General features: G+C 52.2%; 2 protein-coding genes across 5 annotated transcripts in view; both read left to right on the top strand.

The window, feature by feature from the left end:
- The window catches only part of LOC109300671 (protein ripply1-like), a 10051-nt gene extending 5990 nt beyond the window's left edge, over positions 1-4061 (top strand). The window contains exons 2-4 of the mRNA XM_019521429.1: positions 127-202; positions 2731-2801; positions 3178-4061. Coding sequence (XP_019376974.1) covers positions 127-202; positions 2731-2801; positions 3178-3421 — 391 coding nt within the window. The 3' untranslated portion in view covers positions 3422-4061. The remainder of the gene's footprint in view (positions 1-126; positions 203-2730; positions 2802-3177) is intronic.
- Positions 4062-13696: 9635 nt separating this feature from the next.
- Positions 13697-18917, top strand: part of PRRG3 (proline rich and Gla domain 3) — a 14304-nt gene continuing 9083 nt past the window's right edge. Inside the window, exons 1-3 of one of the 4 annotated variants that reach the window (XM_019521425.1) lie at positions 13697-13801; positions 14612-14764; positions 16189-16230. In XM_019521425.1, coding sequence (XP_019376970.1) covers positions 16224-16230 — 7 coding nt within the window. In that variant the 5' untranslated portion in view covers positions 13697-13801; positions 14612-14764; positions 16189-16223. The other 3 variants (XM_019521424.1, XM_019521428.1, XM_019521426.1) reach the window with 3 other exon arrangements.

Raw genomic sequence — 18917 nt, 5'->3', positions numbered from 1 at the left:
TGGGGGGGAGGAGGGTGCACCTTGGCAGGGATGCTGCTCTCTGCTGGGGTGAGTTGGGGCTTCTCAAAGACACAAAGCTCCTTGACTTGTCCAAGCAAGACCTTTCTCCTTCTCTTGCTCCCGCAGATCCCTGCCCCTTTGGAGACCATGGTTGCCCACTGCTGAGGGTATTACAAAGCAGAAGGAGGACGAGATGGACACAGTGAGTCTAACACTTACTTCTGGACCTCTGGCTAAACAGACAAAATTTCAGAGAGCGAAGTCTGAGATCCCCCCCACAGGGTCCACAGACACCAAGTAGTTTGCACCACTGCTCATTCAGTTCTTCACAAGGGCTGACAAGCTCTGCTGCGTGTCTGGTTGAATCACTTGCCTAAGTGCAGAGCTGCTTAGGTGTAGCCATAATCCTTCCAGGTTGGGAGGTCATTGTGACCCCCAGCAGTTTCTGTACCATGTCCTCTCAGCAGATGCAGCAAGATGAGGGACATGGTTTGCCTTCTGGGGGATCCTGCAAAGATTCAGCATCAGCCCTTAGAAATCCAAGGCAGAAAAAAACCTTTGCTAGAACCCCTTTTAACATCAGCCATGAGACTGACAATCACCAGTCAGTTAAAGAGCTGCTAAAACAGCTGGGGCCCTTGTCTAACTGGGCTCAATTACACTATTTACACTGCTCATCCTGGATCAATTTTTTCCAGTTCAGGATGAGTCTTGCTTGAGGGAGCCCTTGGAGACACTGGGACATGGCCCCAAAGTTCAGCACTGTCACTTTTCCCGTGATACAGTGGGCCAGAGCTAGTGCCAGGAGGGCAGATAACCAGGGTTTGCATGCAGGGGCCAGGGCAAGGCAGAGTGGATGCCTCCTATGCTTGGCCAAAGGGTACCATGACTGCTGCTTGACTAGGGACACTGTCCTACAGCATCCCTGCTGGTGCCGAGTTTGGAGCCTACAAATACTGCTTCCTGGTTACAGCATTTGGCTGGGTCAGCTGCAGCTTTGGCTAGTGCCAGCAGGCAACTTTACCTTGCTGAGCCCTGTTTGCACCACTTCCCTGAGAGCAGGCAGCTGGCACTCCTTGACTCCCTTATAGACCCTGCCCATCCCTTCCTTCCTTAGTGGAGGGTTCATCTTGGCCTCAAGCCCTCACATCAGGGCTTCCCTCTCCTGGAGCCTTCTGGGATGTGGGAGGGGTGGTGTGGGGGGGTCCTTCTTTCTGAAGGCAAGCAGCTGTGATGTGAAACTTCCTCCTGCTGTCAACTGTGTAGGGCACTGCCAAGCTCTAAAGGGATTGCTGGCTCAAACCCACACATGGCCCCTTGCCTATGGGAGCTCTGGAGGATGCATGTGTTTAAGGCCTCTTGAGCAAACACAGAGGCCTCTGTTGAAGTGTGAAAGGGAGGCCTGTTGCTTGGGCCAGGGCAGGAATTCCTTTGGGGGGTAGTCTAGTGCTGGGCAGGGATTTGGCTCATGGGGAGATTACAGTGGATAAAACCCTCATGAGAGTGACAGCCAGTGCCTTCATTTTCTCCTCAGTCTTGCCAGTGGGGTGAAGGCTGCGGGGTCCTTGTGGCTACCCTGGGGCCTAGGGAGCAGGTTCAACCCCATCATGGGGTTGGCATCTGCTCTGTGGGCCATGCAGTATGGGCAGCCTACTTGGCTGTGTGCAATCTCCTGAGGGGCAGGGAGTGACCAGTGTGTTCTCACTGGTTAAGTTCCCTTAACCCTGTCCTGTCAGCTTTGGGGAGAATGGTGCCAGGCAGAGGATGCACAGATCCAGGGGAGATGGAAAGCCTCAAGAGGGCATCTGGCCCCTCACATCATGCCTGCAGTGCAGCCCCTGAGGCACTAAGCCCACCCCTCCCTGAGACAGATTCCATGGTCTCCTAGTCTTGAGGCTTTCCCTACTATTTAGCCAAAACTTCCCTCCTTTTCCTCTCATCCTGTCACTCCTCAGAGCTTCTTCTTGATCCCTGACTGCTCCCTGGTGAGAGTCTCTGGGGAACACCCAACATGGTAGCATCTAGAGCTGGCAAGGCCTGTGTGGAGATTTCCTGTCCCTGCCAGTATACAGCTGGTCCTTGCAGTGAACTGGCTGGGGCTGGGGCTGGGGCTGGCCTGGATCTAACCCAAGAACAAGGGGATGTGGGGAAGATGCAGATCTGGAGCTGGTTATATCCTGTGGCAGTGAATTTCCAAGGCTGCTGCCAAGGCCAAGGGCTTTAGCACTATCCAACTGGATTCACTTTGCATCAAGAACTTCCTGCATTAGCATAGGTCACACAATCAAAGGAATTCAACAAGAGCCCTTGAGCCTGGGGGCACCTGCCATCCAGTGCCCATTGGCAGGAGAGGGCTGTCCCTGATGGGAGGGAAAAACCATTCAGTGTTTCACTCTCTGATGAAGTTGGTGCTGGCTCCTCTCAGAGACAGGCCACTACTCTGGATAGAGCTCAGTTCTCCTCTAGGGTTAATCACTCAAGTGACGGGGCTGTGGCTGCTCCACTTAGGAGCTGGCTCCAGGCTGATGGAACCGACGGACAAGGGGATTGTTCCTACTGTTCAGCTGAACTGTTCCTTGTCTTGGTTGCATCCAAGTCCTCTCCATTTGAGCCCATTGCACCAGCTACATTCACCCAACCCTTGCACCACCACTAACCTCACTCTGGGGCAGGACTGTGGTGTGTGTATTGCAAATGGCACATCCCAACCCCTGCTTTTTGTTTCCCAAGGCCTATGGTGGTGAGGTGATGGAGGATGATGAGCCCAGCAAAGCATTGGCGCTTTTCCGGCACCCTGTCAGGTACGTGTGCAGGATGGACCCCATGTGCTGGTGCCTGCTTCCTGTCATTGATGGGGGAGTTTAGAGCTCCTGGAAATGAGGGGCCAATGGTGCTGGCTACAGTCATGTCAATCTCACACAAGCAGCAATGCTGAAGCTCCCCCTGCTCTCCCAGCCCTGCCCCCCTTTTCCTAGTGTCCTCATGCCTGACTTGCCGCTCCTGCTACTCCACTACTTCTCACAGCCAGCCCTGTCCCTGCCCTTCTCTAATGCCCTCCCATACCGTCCATTGTCCCAGACAGGGCCCCTGGCAGGACAGGCTGGGCCTTCCCTCCCCTTAGCTGTTACCAGGAGGAAGTGAGAGAACTTGTATTTCTCAAGCCTGTTTTTCCCCCAGACTTTTCTGGCCGAAGTCCAAGTCCTTTGACTACCTGTACAGCGAGGGCGAGAAACTGCTGGAGAACTTCCCAGTGCAAGCCACCATCAACCTCTATGAGGACTCTGACAGCGAGGAGGAAGAGGAGGAGGTGGAGGAAGAGGAGTACGGGGGGGAGGAAAGGCAGGTGGAGGATACGGGGAAGCAAGCAGGGGAGATGATGCTATTGCATGGGGTAGATGCCTGCCAGCCCTGTCTGAAATGAACCCTGAGGCACCCAGCACACGTGGGAAAGACCCAGCCAGAGTGGCAAATTGTGGCCTCCTTCTCGTGCAGAGCTGAGACTTTACACTGGCTGGTTGAAAAGTGGCTGTCACCCACAGGGTTCCCTCCCACTGGGGGCATGCATGAGTGCAAAGGGAATCTAGCAGACCTGGCCATTTGCTATTGCAGTACTCAGGACCTGACCCAAAGCAGCTGGCACTGAGAGGGGAAATCCTCACCATGGTTGGAAGTGGGATGGGGAACAGCATTGTAGGTCTCCAGCAGGGGGTGCAGTTCACTTCAGGGTGTTCCAGGAGTAGGCATCTGTAGGCATCACAGCAGGGTGTGCCAACATCTCTGCCAAAGGTGTAGGGCCCCATCTGTGCTTCAGATTATGACCACTCCTGAGCATATCCAATGTCCTGTGAGAGGTGTGGGTGGGATGGGCCTGTCCTGTTGTACCAGAGCCTTTCTGAGAGGGTCAGGGAGAAGAGTGAGGGCCCAGAGCCCTGCCTGGAAGGTTGTGAGTTGTGGGGCCCAGGCAGAGCTTGGAAGCTCCCACACTTACATTGGGCCTGAGCCTTGGTATTCCAGTGGCTAATGTGTATGTTGGGCTGAAGCATGCAATAAAGTTTAAGATGCTGTAACCTCAGGGGTCCTGGGAAATGTCTTCTTTATCCCATCACCAGGAAGTCTGTTCCTCACAGTAGAGGACAGGAAGGGGTTCCAGGGGGGATGGGGCAAAATCATCACAACATCCTATGCCAAAGTGGGGGAAGGCTGGAGTATGGCTGGAGACCAAGAGGCAGCAGCAACCTCCACATTAGGAGCTGTTTTTGCTCAGACCCTTGGTTTGGCTGCGTCTTCTAGGCACCAGGAAGAGCTCAGCCTACGTGGGAAGTGACTGGCTGGAGACTTGATCCCAGAGTGGTAAAGGGGCCATGGAACTGGAAGGGCCTCTGTTGCCAGCTGATGCCCTAGCACAGGAAGGAGCAAGGCGGTGCCAGCATTTCTGGCCATTGGCTAGGCACTGGGCTGCCTTGAATGGGAATGGGATGGTATCTGGGGGGTAAGGAGGCTGCACTGAGGGTCCCCAGTTCTCAGCATGCTTTGACTTTAGAGCATAGCATCTGCTGGGACTCAACATTTTATATCAAACCGCTCCAATAGCCCCATCTTGTGGCCAAATGCAGCAAGGCTGAGGGCCAGCCCAAAGAAAGATCAGAAAGTGTGGTCTGGTGCTCCTGGCTGGGATCAAGAGCAGAGGGCTAGTCCTGCTTCTGTCACTGACTGTCTTACCTCTGTCTGTGTCACATCCTGGCTCCTGAGGGAGGTGGTTTCCAGTGGGCTTGGAAGTCACTTCCCTTGGAGGAGGCTATCTTTGGGCTGGCTCCTCCAATGTGTACCTGAGGACTGTAGGAAAGCAGCTTACATCATTGCTGGTGCCTCTCTGAAGCAGGTGCGTAGTGCAGTCACTTATGCCAGATGGGGTCTAGGTTCTGTGGAACTGCAGCTGGAAGTGGACTCTTACAGAAGTGGAGCAAAGGAGCTGGGGCTCCTGGCTTTGGGGACAGGGAGGAGAGATCCCCCCCCCATTTCAGACTATGTGCAGCCAGGCATCTACAGTTGTGCAGGCATAGTTCAGAGAAGTCCTATGTGAGGGCCACTCTTCCCCTACCTCACAGTGCCCACCTTAGTGTGTTGAAGCCAACATCCAAACAGGCCTCTTGGGCTGTGAGCTAAGCGTCCATATACCGACAGGTCCCACAATAACCAGCTATATGGGTTTGGCACCTGTGTGGGTATCCACCAGGACAGTCCTGCCTCAGAGGGCCCCAAATAGCTTTCCCTGCTGAGCATACTCTGGCTCATGCATCATCTAGGCCTTTGTCACTCTGTTGCGGCTGCAGAATCTTTCATCCTGGGTGATTCACCAGCCAGCCCCAGCTTGGTTTCAGATCCTGAAGCAGCTTGTGGTACTGACAGATGAGAGGAAAATACCCTCATGCTTATGGAAAAATCTACATTGGACCAAGAAGCAGTAAAATAAAGAAGTCCAGGACACCTTCTCCCTCCTCCCCCATGCATTTTTACATTTGTTTTCCTGAGGAATTTGGCACTTTCCAGCCAAAGAGAAAAAAATCCAGTCAGAGCCCAAGACACTCAGTGACTTGGCCTGAGCCCAAAGACCAACGGCTCAGCACCATCCCCTGGAAATCCTGCACCCCCCAGGGGCTCATCTCTTTCCTCTACAAGTTTTCAGGGTGCTGGTTACCTCAGGAACTGTCTCCGTGCCCTGAGGGACATGGATTTCCATTCCAGCAATAGCAGCTGCTGCCCCACGCAGTGAACCAGGCTGCCTGAGCAGATGGAGTGATGACACCAGTGCTGCTCTGGGCTGGAGGGCTAAGGCTGGGTTGAATGTTCCCTGGTGTCTGATGCTTTGCCAAGAATACAATATAGCAGAGAATGAAAAAGGAAGGAAAGACACTGCTTTTAAGATCTCAATCCTTTGGCTCCTGTTTAGAGACCAGCTAGTCTAGGAACAGTGCGCAGGATGTCTGATAGTCTGAAGACATGATCCAGCTGTGAGAACATCCTCCCATCTAGCAAGGAAGCAAAGGAGAGTGTTGGGGGCTTATTTGAGACTGAAGGGGCAGCACAGCCCTTTGCATCAGACTATGGCAGCCCAATAGACAGGACAGCAAGGTGCTTTGTTTCATTTCCTAGGCTACCAAACAGACAGCACCTGGCGAGGTTTCCACCCCATGCTCTCCTGGACTGTGGTAGAACCAGCTAACTGAAGGTGATTGGCTCCATACTCACAACTCGCTCCCAGGGATACCACTCTTAAACCTTTGCTCACCTTGACTCAGCTTATTAGGCAGCCCTTGTGCTACCCAGCAAACAAAGTGCCACCATCACTGCTTGTGAGCTGCATTGTGCCAATGCAGTAGAAGGGAGGACAACCTGTGGCACATCTGACAAGCTGACAGACTATGTATGGCACATTGCAGACCGGGTAGGTGGCAGGCAGCACAATGGCAGATAGGGCAGGGAGCAGAACATGGAACAGGGCAAGGAGCAGAAAGAGCAGCAAATTGAGCAGGGGAAGTGGATCAGAGTGGCACTCAAGGGCATTGGGCTTAATGTGTGGCATATCTGCCAAAAAAGGTTGGTCCTCATTGCAGTGGAACATGGATTTGCACCTTGTGGCATTTTAACCATCACCTCCAATGGCCCAGCATTGCCCATGGTGCAACTCCAGCCAGGGGCTTCCTACTGCATTGTGTAACCCTGAAACAGAATACACTGCAGCATCCCACAGGGGTGACCTTTTCTCCTGTTTAGAGATGGTGCTAGGTTTGGGATTGTGCTTGTAGCATACTGCACTGTATTTGTGCATGCACCTCTGCACTGAAACTGAACCTCTGCAGCAAAACAGGCACAGTTCTGAAAACACCACAGCCATTAACTGAGCTTATATGGGAGAGGGGAAGATAATCATATCCCCTGAAGCAGTGTTGGTTTTCCATCTCTTTTCCAGTTGTGGTATCCATTTCTTTTCCAGCATGAGCTCCTGCTGACCCCTAGTGAGCACTAGAAGTAGCACACTTCCCCGCCTTGCTGAATTTTGAGGTGGAGGGGGCAGTGTTGAGGAGGGAGAGGATGAATGTTGCAAAGTTCAAGACTGTCAGACTCTTGAGATATTGTTTTCCAGTGGCGAAGCTAGTTCCCAAACCTTCTGAGGGTGTCTCGCCTTCCAGCTTTGGTTCAGCTACACATGAAACTCACAAAGAAATACCTTGTGCTCTGGATTAAAGATTGATGACCCTGCTGAACACTAGGCTGTCCCAAATGCGGGGAGCCTTGGGCCTGGGCCAGCAACTCCAAGGACTTAGCTGCTTGCCTCTCCCTCTGCTTTTGCAAAGCCAAATCCTGAGTATCCATCAGCAGTGTTGACATCAGTTCTCATTTGTAGGTAAAGGTGCCTGTCCCTCTGCTTGGCCACTTTCTAGCACAGTCCCCAGCCCCATTTGAACCACAAATATCTTAGGAAAAAAATGAGGCAGGCAGCATGCCATGGAGAACAGTTCAAGCTAGGGCTCTGAGAAGCTAGGCAGCGGCTCAGGCATTTCCAAAGGCACCTGGCAGTGTTCAGTTTTTAATTTTTCATAAGGCTTGTTTCACCAACAAATAGACCTGTTTTCTTCCCATTACGTACTAGGCTCTTTTTACTCGGAGTGAATTTATTTCACAGGATCAAGCCCCTGTTAGGCTTGATTTGACTCCTACTGACTTTAGTGGGAGTTTTTTTTTTTTTTTTTTTTATGGACTGCACTGAGAGTTAAAATCTAGTCTGTGCAATGTTCATGTGTACAACGCTAGATCCACTGCAGGAGATTACAGGGGAGGAGTGGGCAATTATTTTGGCTGGAGGGCTGATTAGCAAGTTTTGGCAAGCTGTTGAGGGCCACATGGGTAGCTCTGCCCCTTGGTTGCCATCTTGTGACTGGAAGTCCTGCCCCTAACCCCTGACCTTTGCCACCAGAAGTTTCTCCCTTTGCCCATGGAAGTATGCCTTTCAGCAAAGGGTTTGGCTATCTCAGAACCAGAAAAATACCAAATTATATTCACTTTTTAGAATATCTAAAACATTCATTAATTTGATTTAAAAAGATACTTTTGTCCTGGTTTACATGCGTTTGTGTAGTGTACATAGAGGTAATTGTATATAATAGCTTAAAATGCAGTCTTACTCTTGTATATTATAGGGGGGTGGGTATAGGTTTGTCGGGGGCTGTGGGTGGTATGTGGGGAGGATGCGGATGTGTCTGGAGGGTGGACAGGTGTGGGGTGAGGAAGCATGTGGGTGGGTATGGGGCTTATGGGGGGCTGTGTGTGCAGGGGAGGGTGGCTGGGATGTGAAGGTGTGTGGGTGTTCTGGGTCTGTGTGTATGGTAGTGTGAAGGAGGGGTGTTGGTGCATGTGCACGGTGGGGTGTGCATGTGGGACTCACCCTACGAACACACTCACACTACAATGATGCTCCATGGGCCAGGGCCAGATGTGGCTAGTGGGCCATATTTTGCCTGCCCCTGCTATACAGCAACTATGGGCAGGAGGCACAAGTCAAGCTCATGGTTACCCTTCAGTCCCAGACCAGTGGACAGTTTCTGTTGAGATCTGTTACATTCCATATCTCAGCAGCTTGTCAACTGTAGATCACAGACCTGCTATGCAAAGAGAATCAAACAGAGAAGCTGTGAGCACAGATCAGACCAGGAGCACTCATCGTCCAGGTTTCAAGTTTCCTTGTGCTTCTTTAAAAGCAATCATACAGCTAAATTAGCAGCCCATCTTCCTTTGCTGCTAAGATCTAAGAGAACCTCAGCAACTGGACAGTTGAATGATCCGAGGCAAATGAGACCTAAGAGAGCTAAGGAGACCTAAAGAGGAGAATGAGCAAAAAAAGGGCAAGAAATCTCTGGGCAATGCCTGTGAGCTCGGTACTCAGAGGCTTGATGGTGGTAATCACCCTCTGTGAGCGGCAAGGACGTGGCCAGGGCACTTGCAGTAAAAAGCCCCTGCAGGGTGCTTGAGGCAGCAAAGCCTAGACTCAGATCACCTTGCAGGGGAGGTGATGATCAATCACCTCTGTCAATCACCATGATGGTTTTCCCAGGGACAGGGGTTAGCCACCTTTCTGGCATGGGGTAGTACCCACAGAAGTCATGTATCCCTCCCACTTTCTCTTCCAGTGGGAAAGCGTAATTCCCACACTTTCTTCCACTGGGAAGATCTTGGCTTTGCACCCACTTTATGGAACTGGGAGACTCCTCCTTAGCTTGCTTCTGCAGCCATATGGCCGAGGGCAAGCAAAACCTAGGGGCATCTGAACCCCAAGCATCTGGGCTTGGGTCTGCACGTAGAATGCCCACCAAATGATCTGGAAACATTCGAATCTCCAGGTGGAGGTGGAAGATGTCTGCTGGTAGTAGGGCCATATATGGTTCTTAAATGATTCATGGATCTGAAATAGATTTGGCTGATTTGTCTTGGAACACAACAAACTTTTCCTTAAAAAAAAAAAAAAAAAGTCTTTGTGAACTAAGATCAAGTGAGGGCAGCTGAATCCCAAGCTCTCTGGGCTCAGGTCTGCATGTAGGATGCCTGCCAATGAATTTGGGAGTATCTGAAGTCCCAGGGTAAGAGCCTGGGATGGAGGATGCTGGCTGGTTTCATAGTAGGGGTCAGAAGGGACATGAATAGATCATCTAGTCTAACACCCCACCACTGGCTGAAGCACACGCTGGGATCACATGACCCCAGACAGGTGTTCATCCAGCCTCTTTTTGAATTTACCCAAGATAGGAGTGAGGACCACTTCCCTAGGAAGTTGGTTCCAGATTCTAGCTACCCTAACAGTGAAATAGTGCCTCCTAATCTCTAACCTGAACCGATTCTCCAGCAGCTTCTGGCCATTGTTCCCCATCACCCCAGGTGCTGCTGTGGGGGGAATAGGACTCTTCCTATTTGCTGCTGCTCTCCCCTAACGAGTTTGTAGACAGCCACCAAGTCCCGCCCCTCAGCCTCTGCTTGCTGAGGCTGAACAGGTTCTGGTCCCTCAGCCTCTCCTCACAGGGCCTGCCCTGTTGCCCTCCAACCAAGCAGGTGGCCCTCCTCTGAACCTTCTCAAGGCAGGCCACATCCTTCTTAAAGTGCAGTGCCCAGAACTGGATGGAGTACTCCAATTGTGGCCAGACCAATGTTGCATAGAGGGGGAGTATCACCTCTCTGGACTGGCTTGAGATGCATCTTTGGATGCATGACAAGGTGTGGTTGGCTTTGCTGGCTGCGGTCTGGCATCGGCAGCTCATGTTCATCTTGGAGTCAATAATGACTCCAAGATCCCTTTCCACTTCTGTGCTCACAAGGGGGGAGCTCCCTAGCTTGTATGTATGCTGTGGATTCCTTCTCCCCAGGTGCAGCACCCTGCATTGATCTACATTGAACCCCATCCTATTACCATCTGCCCACTTCTGTAGTCTGTCTAAATCCAATTGCAGCCACTCTCTCCCTTCGAGTGTGCCTACCTCTCCCCACATCTTGGTGTCATCAGCAAACTTGGACAATGTGTTTTCCTGGTGGAAAACATGTTGTCCAAGTTTGCCAATCATCGTCCAAGTCGCTGATGAAGATGTTGAACAGTGTAGGCCCCCAGGACCGAGCACTGGGGGACCCCACTATTCACATCCTGCCAGGTCGAGTACGACCCATCCACCACCACTCTCTGGGGGCGCCCCATCAGCCAATTTTTGACCCATCCAAATGTGTAGGCATCAGTGCCACAGTTGCTCAATTTATTAATGAGAATGGGGTGAGAGACAGTGTCAAAGGCCTTCTTAAAGTCCAGAAAGACTACATCCACGGCAATACCATCATCCAGTGATTTAGTTACCTGGTCATAAAAGGCCATCAGGTTGGTCTGGCAGGACCTGTCTTTGATGAACCCATGTTGATTTCCCCTGGGCATGATCTCCCCTGCTGGCCCCTCACAGATGTGATCCTTGATAATTTTTTCAAGGATTTTCCCCAAGACTGATGTGAGGCTTATGGGGCTATAGTCTCCTGAGTCTTCCTTTCTCCCTTTCTTATAAAAGGGAACCACATTAGCTAGTTTCCAATCTCTGGGCACCTGGTCCATGGACCACAATCGCTTGTATAGCCGGGCTAAGGGCACACAGCAATGACCCCCGCCAGCTCCCTCAACACCGGTGGGTGGAGAGCATCAGGGCCCACAGATTTAAAAACATCCACCCCTTCCAGAAGATCCCCAACTACTTCTGCGCAGACCCAAGGCCTGGCAGTGCTATCCCCAAGATTGCCCCTACCTGGAGAGCTGTCCTGGTCCCTGTCTAAGAAAACAGAGGCAAAGAACTTGTTAAAAATTTCGGCTCTCATCTGGCATAGCCACAAGATTACCATTTGAGTTTAACAGGGGCCCTACATTACCCGGTGCCCTCTTCTTACTCCCAATGTATTTGAAGAAGGACTTTTTGTTGTCCTTAATCCTGGTCGCTAGTCTGGGCTCCACCCCCACCTTGGCCTTCCTAATGGCCCTCCTACACTCATGGGCCAAGGAGGAGTATTCCTCCTTGATGATAACCCCTCTCTTCCACCGGGTTTACGCCTCCCTTTTGGCCCTCAGGCATTCTCGAATGCCTTTGCTGAGCCATGGGGGTTTCAGAGCTCTCTTACCTCCCCTCTTCTTTCTCTCAGGGACTGTCATACTCTAAGCCTGGAGGATCGTCCCCTTAAGGTATGACCATCCCTCATGGATTCCCATATCCTCTACATTTTGGGCCCTCAGCACCTCCCTCACTAATCTCCTACATTCATTGAAGTTGGCCCTTCTGAAGTCAGGGGGTTTAGTCTTGGTATAAGCCCTCAACATCCTGCGCTGGATGGTGAATTCCAGCAGGCGATGATCACTGTCACCCAGGTGGTCAAGGACCTGCAGTCCCCTCAGCAGGTCATCCCCAGTGGCCAAGACCAGGTCCAGCAAGGCATCTCCCCTAGCGGGGCTGTGAACCTCCTAGATAAGGTGGTCCTGTATTTCAGCTAGAAACCTACGCGAACGGTCAGACCTGGCTGACTGTTCCTCCCAGCAGATATCTGGATAGTTTAGGTCCCTCATGACAATGACATCCCTAGACCCAACTGCCTCCATAAGCTGTACTGAGAAATCCTGGTCCAACTCAACCCCTTGGCAGGGTGCTCTATAGTTGAAACACACTGTAAGATCCCTTTTGCCTTGCCCCCTCTTGAAATTTGACCCATAGTGCCTCTTCCTCTGCCCCAAGGCTAATTCTTGACGATGTGAGTTGCTCTTTGACATAGAGGGCGACCCCCGCACCTTTCCTTTCAGTCCTGTCTTTTCTATATAGTATGTATCCTTGAATGCCCACCACCCAGTCATGGGTAGGATCCCACCAGGTTTCTGTGAGCCCCACTAAGTCTGGATTTTTCCCTGCTATCAGAAGGCAAAGTTCCTCCTGCTTGCCCCCCATACTACGTGCATTAGTGTACAGACATGTGAGGCCTCCTGAGAGTGCATGTACCTCCCCCCTGCTCCCAGGACTGCTGTGCCTGTTGTTGCTTACCTGGGTTTCTGTTTCTCCTGTCACCTTGCTAGTTGGCAAAACATCCCTTTCTCCTTGGGTGGCCCCTTCCCCCAACAAAGCTAGTTTACAGCCTGCCAAATGAGATCAGCCAACCTAGAGGAAAAAATGCATTTACCCTTGAGTGAGAGATGTAGTCCATCCCACCCCAGCATGCACTCAGCCCAGAAATATGGGTCATTGTCCAGAAATCCAAAGCCCGCCTCGTAGCACCAGCTCCAAAGACACCAGTTAACTACACCGATACAGGCCTCGTAGCGTCTACTCCGTCCACTTACCAGGGGGATGGAGGAAAATACCACCTGTGCTCCCATCTCCGTGAGTAAATGGCCCATGGCCTTCCATGATGGAGTCAGTCTTACCCATCTTATGGTTATAGCACCATACATGGTGTTTGGAACAACTGAATTCTGCTCAAATTGATACGATTTGGAACTGATTTGACCTGGAACATGAAATACATTTATTATTAATATTACTATTAAAGAAGCTGAACAGACATCGATACAGGTAACACCCTTGGCTAACCAACCACTGCCTGAACTTTCTGTTGCACCCAAAAGCAGCTGCCTGCCGACTTCACCGCCTCCTAGCAAGGCAGCATGCTTGGAGCTGGCCCGATGAGTGCAGGGGTCCAGCAGGTAGGGCCGGCCCGTTGCACCCGCACTCTCTTCCAGCAGGACCCGAGCGCAGAGGGCCGCACCAAGCGCCTGGCAGCAGAGTGGCTGCCCGGACGAAGGCGGCATCCAGAGCGCACCTACCTCCCCACCCGGGCAGCAGCAGAGGAAACCCCGCACAGCGCGGCCCAGGCGGGGCTCCCGGCTCCCCCCGGCGAGCGCCCCGCCTCGAGCTCAGACGCCACTAGCACCACCAAACCCCAGAGACAGCAGCCCCCGCACCCCACTCTTAAACAACCCCTGCCAGAGCATCTTTGATTGGACGCGGCAGGGGCAAGGCCCCACCTTCCCAGCCCACGACTGGTTACAACTGAAGGCGGCGCCCCTCTTCCGCGCCCCGCGATTGGGCAGATGGGAAGGAGCGCCACCGCCTTAGCGTCCGTGTGATTGGTTCGTTGCCACCGTCTTGTTTTGGTGTTGGTCAAGGCGGGCGGCGCGACTCCGCCCCCTTCTCTCAGCGGGTGGCGGCTGCTGAGGCTCGGGTGGGAGTTGCCGGTTGGACGCGCCGCGGGGCATGAGGTACTCGGGGCGGGGGCGGGAGCCAGGCCAGGGCAGGGCAGGCAGGTAGGCAGGCAGGCATTTCCTCGCCCTCTCCCCGGTCTCGGGGCCCCTCCCCCACGAGTCAGCAGCCTCCGCTTCTCCTCCCCCCACCCCCCACGGGAGCTCCGGGGCCGCCGCGTGGCCCCAGCGCAGGGGCGGGCAGCGGCAACAGCAGCCTAGCGGCGCATCCCTGCCGCCTCCTCGCTGTCGCCATGGCAACCTGCTGTGGCCGCGGTATTTATAGCGGAGGGAAGCACGCGGGGGCGGGGACCAGGCTTGTCCGCCCCCGGCCAGGAAGATCCTCCGCGGGGGGGAAACTGCACCCCCCGCCAGGGGTGGAAAAGAGGCGCCGGGCACGGAAAGGGGCTGGAGGAGCCCCGGGGAGGCGTCGCACGCTGAAGGGCCCCGCAGCCGCGTGCACGGGTGGGTGGGGGAGGGTCTCCAGTGGGAGCGCGGCCGCCCGCTGCCAGCCCCTAGCTGCTCTAGTGGGGGTTGCCCGCGAGCTGCCCCAGCCCGGTCCCTCTCTAGGGTCGGGCTGGAACAGTGGCATGCCCCCCCCCGGCATTGTCCCAGCGTTGGCAGGGTGGGCTTCAGAGGGGACACAGGTATAAAGCTACATGTCACTTGGAAGTGCAGGAGAGGACAGGGATCTGTGGGCAGCCCTCTCCTTGCACCCACCCTTCCCTCATCACATGGATTTTTTTTTTCTTAATGAAAACAGGACTAAGGAAATAGTAGCCAGGGTTGTTTCTGCTCAGGGCTGACATCAGCAACCATCTTGTTTTTCAGGGAAGATCCTGGAGGACACTTCAGGATCCCAGGGCTTTGCCACTTCATGTCATAGCTTCTTTCCTGGGTTGCTCGTCCAGAGGTTTAGAAAAAGAGAGGGACAAAAACAAATTTTCCAGCCCTAAAAGCACCTGCACTTGACTGTGGTGGCATGTGAGCAGGCAGTTCTCACACTTATTATCTCCTTAGCTCAGTTCCAGCCTGAGTTCTGCAGTCAGTCTTTTTGCAGACTGCGAGCGCCATTGCTCCATGCCTTGGAAAGCTTTACTTTGATCATCTGCAGACTTACTCTGTTTTTTCTAATCATTCTTAGTACAGGGACTGCTGCCATGTTGAAGGAATGGAGTTGTGGTGTTGAGTGGTAGGCGCAGTAGGGGTAAGCAGAAAGGCGGCTTGTGAGGATCAGTCTCCATGTTTCTCCGAGATCAGAAACAGCTGCTTTCTGCTGCTGGAAAGATGAAATTCCTGGATTTTTAAGACATTTGTTTCTAGTATTTGTGTCCAGGAGCTCAACGTGTGGGCCAGTGTGCACTTCTGCTAGTTGCTGTATAAATGCAGAACAAACAGGTGGTCCCTACCCCTAGAAACTATCAAACCAGGCAGGGCTTGTGTAGGAGTGTTCCCTTGTCATCTGCCTGGGTATTAATCCTAAAGCTAGTAAGTTTCAGGGCCATTTTTCCAGCCCAGTAGCTTGGTGACTGCAAGCTTTGTAAGCCAACTGTCATCAGACCTCTCCTCTGGTGAGGTGATCTTACTTGATTTCAGAATGTTGGCTGGCTTTGGGTTCTGCATGCTTCTAGGCAACCAGGGTTCGTATTTTACAGGGCTGATCCTGTGAACTGTTTGAGTGACCTTGATCCCTCTCAAGTTTGAGAGCTGAGGCTATTTAGCAGGTTGCAGGATTGGGCTCTGTGCTCTCAAACCAGTAGGAAGAGCTTTCCCTGGCAAGGAGGAGCTCTCTGCCTGACCGCAGGATGGAGCTGGGTGTTAGACACAACCTGAAAAGCACTTTTTGTGAGCTTGCATGTTTCTTTCCCCCTCCCCTCCTAAGGCTAGACGATAAGAGGCAACTGGGTAAAAGGTACGGACTGGGATGTGTGCTTTATCTTCTGCACAACTGATGAGTAACAAGCCATGAGGATGTGCTTTTTCCTCATTCCTGGCTGAAGTGGTGCATGTTGTTCCCAGAGAGTTGAACATGGGAATTTCTGTTGACTTTAGGGTCTGTTGCTTAGGGCATTCTGGGGTCACACCTCAGAATGGGGAGCTGTGATACAGGGAGCAGAGGCTGAATGGAAGTGCACGCTGGGAGGGCTGAAAGCAGGTTGGATGATCTGGAAAAGGCTCCAGGGTCAGCTGCCAGGCTGCTTATCATGGCAGGTACTAAAGATGCCTTTAGGAAATGTTGAATAAATCAGAGTTTCTCAGGGAGGAAGAGCATGTAGCTAAGAACTGTAGTAGGCTTCCCCAACCTGGGCCCCAGAAAGTGCTAGCTTTCCTTCCAATTTGGTGGAATCAAGGGGCTGCCACGCTGAGGCTTTGTGCAATTCCTGACTCTCCTGTTTTCTTCTCAACAGGTAGGTGACAGCCCTGAGTGTCTGAGGGAGGCAGCATGGCAAGTAAGTATTTCCCAGGACGGGTCTCTGGAAGGATGGGTGGGGTGGGCTCGCAGCCCCTTCTTGAGAGAAGTGGGGGGACACACCATCTTCTGTACTTGGAGGGGAGGCAAAGAGCTGTCAGTCACCTCCTTGAGGTGAGGGAGTTGTCCCTTATGCCTAGGAGATGTGACAGCATTATGGCTCTTGCAGAAGAGGATAGAAGTATGGCCTTTGTAAGTCTTTTTACATTTCTCTGTAGTATTTCCTGGCCAGTAGAATCTGAAGGTTCCTCTACTGTAGAGGAGTTGTTCAAGGTGTGCTGAAGAGAATGGCTGTCAACTCCACCCCCCACCCCCCTCCCCATGCAGTAATGCATTTGCTGTCACACTTCTCTTTGAATGAGACCTGTTCACTTTAGAGTTCTGTTCCCAGCCACTGTGGGCAGGAGTTTGCTGGCATAGTTGCTTTGATTGTGCTGAGTCCTGTTCCCACCTTCTTGTGTGCACTGGCCACTGTGTAGGTGGCCCCAGTTGTCTGCTTGCTATGCACTGCCTAATACAGAGGTCATAATAAATCCATTGCCTGCATAAGTAGTGGAGCACAGGTACTGGCACTGATGTGTACATGGTGTTTATTGCAGTAGACTCCAGTACCAGTTGAGCTTTTTTTTGCTTCAGCTGCTAGTGTGGCTTGGAAGAGAGCATACTGGAACCAGGCCTGAGGGGCTGGTCCAGCAGTTTTATATCAGTGAGCTTTATAACTGAGAAGGTAAGTTCTTGGAGCAGAGGGCTGAGCCATGAGGATGTGGAGGGACTGTAGTTTTGATGCAGATAAAGCTGGGGCCATGCTTCAGGTGTAGGATGGAAAGTGAACTCAATATCTAAAGAGCTGGACCTGAACCCTCCCTACTCACTTTTCCATGCAGCCTGATGTGCTGTTGGGTAGCACAGAGGCTGCATGCAGTGCTGTGATGAGAGCCATGGAGGACAGCAATGATTCTAAACCAGGACACCACAAAGCCAGTCTGGGCAATGGCAGAGATCTTGCTGGGATTGCAAGGTCTCTTTGGGGACTCCAGGGATCCAGACATGACAGAGGTGATGCTGGTTGAACAGCTGGAGGAGGAGTCATGGAATGAAGGGTCCTCCATGCCAGGTACGCAATTCTCTGTTGTAATGCCTGCTGTACCAATGGGCAGGCTAGCCTCACGTGGTCAGGGAGAGGGTCTGAGGTAACATGCTTGCTGCCATTAACCATTTTCAAAGGCAGAGGGAGTCTTCCATGACAGTGAAAGTGTCCACATCTCTGTAACCTGCCAAGCCCCTTCCCAGTAATCCTTCAACTCTGGCCACCTCCTTGGTAGCCCTGGCCAGCACACTGCCTTTCTGGCTGCTACTCCATGTCTAGGTGTAGGCTTTCAGAGCCGCTGTAATTAAAGCGCTTGCAGCATCACATGTATTCAGCATTCCATGCTTCAAAATGGTGGTGGGTTGATTTAAATAAATCTCATCAAATGAGCCATTTTGAAATGTGGAGATGCTGAAAAGGTGTGATGCAGAGGCTGCTGGAGCACGCTAATTAACATGCTCCAGCAGATTCTCTGCAGGCCCAATTGAGTCTGCTGTGACACATGCTAATTAGCATGTGCCTTTGTATGTCTCCCCCATGATCCAGTTTTGGACCTGCAGAAGTGCATATGGCCCTTTCTTTCATTCATTCGGTCTTTCCGGCACCATTCAGGGCAGGCTCTTCCACCTTTCCTCCCTCAGACACTGCTTTGCACGCCTTTACTCGCATCCTCAACACTCACATCAGTTCAGGGCATTTTGCTTGCAATGAACAGTCTTGGTTAGTCGCATTCTAATGGGACAGAGTTGAGTGACCAGGATCCTCAGTGGTGGACAAACCTGGGGAAAGCAAAGAATGTCCATGTCATTTCAGGACCTGCAGAGGAAGATTTGAAGGAGGTTGGAGTGATCATCCCAATGTATGGAGGAGAGCGCAAGGTTCACTTCTGAAAGATGGGGCAGGGCAAGGCCAGTCTCTTCCCAGCAAAAGAGGAAACAAGTTGTGCAGACCAGCAGTTCCTTCATGTAACCTCCACTGAATATACAAGGGCTCAAGAAAGACTGACTCAGCAGCCCATCCCTGCACTGCCCACTCTGTGCTGTGTTGCAGGTTTTGACAGTGCCACCCTTGGGGCAGTTTTCTTTTCTCCTGCTCCCCCATCAGTCCTTTGCAGACTGAAGAAAATGAAGGAGAATGGGGATCCCAGAGAGATGCACATTCACCCCATAACCTCTTGCCCTTGGTTTTGTAAATATGTTGTTTTGCTGTGCTGTCACAGCTGGATTGCATGATTGAAATTGCAGAATAAAGTAGCTTCTGGAGAAAACTTCCTAGTTTGCAGCATTTGTGCTGTTCTTTGTCCATGCAGCAGTAGTTCTGGCCTCCACAAACCCTTTCACCCTAACCAATCCATACTAAATCTTGGCAGGGGAGGAGAGGGGAGAAATTAGTTCATAAACCATGTAAAAATTTATCCCAACCGCTAAATACGGCAGCACATCAGAGTAGTAATTGCTTATGAATACAGGTGCATCAGGACCTCTAGTGTACTCTGTAGGATCCCTTGCTGTATGCACTGAGGGCAAGATAAATGAAAGTCATTCAGTGGAAGGAGAAATCAGCCACTACCACAGCAGTAA

Source organism: Gavialis gangeticus, unplaced genomic scaffold (assembly GCF_001723915.1).
Source record: "Gavialis gangeticus isolate Ggan-Ray unplaced genomic scaffold, GavGan_comp1, whole genome shotgun sequence".
NCBI lineage: Eukaryota > Metazoa > Chordata > Crocodylia > Gavialidae > Gavialis > Gavialis gangeticus.
This window is presented reverse-complemented; position numbering and strand designations above follow the sequence as displayed.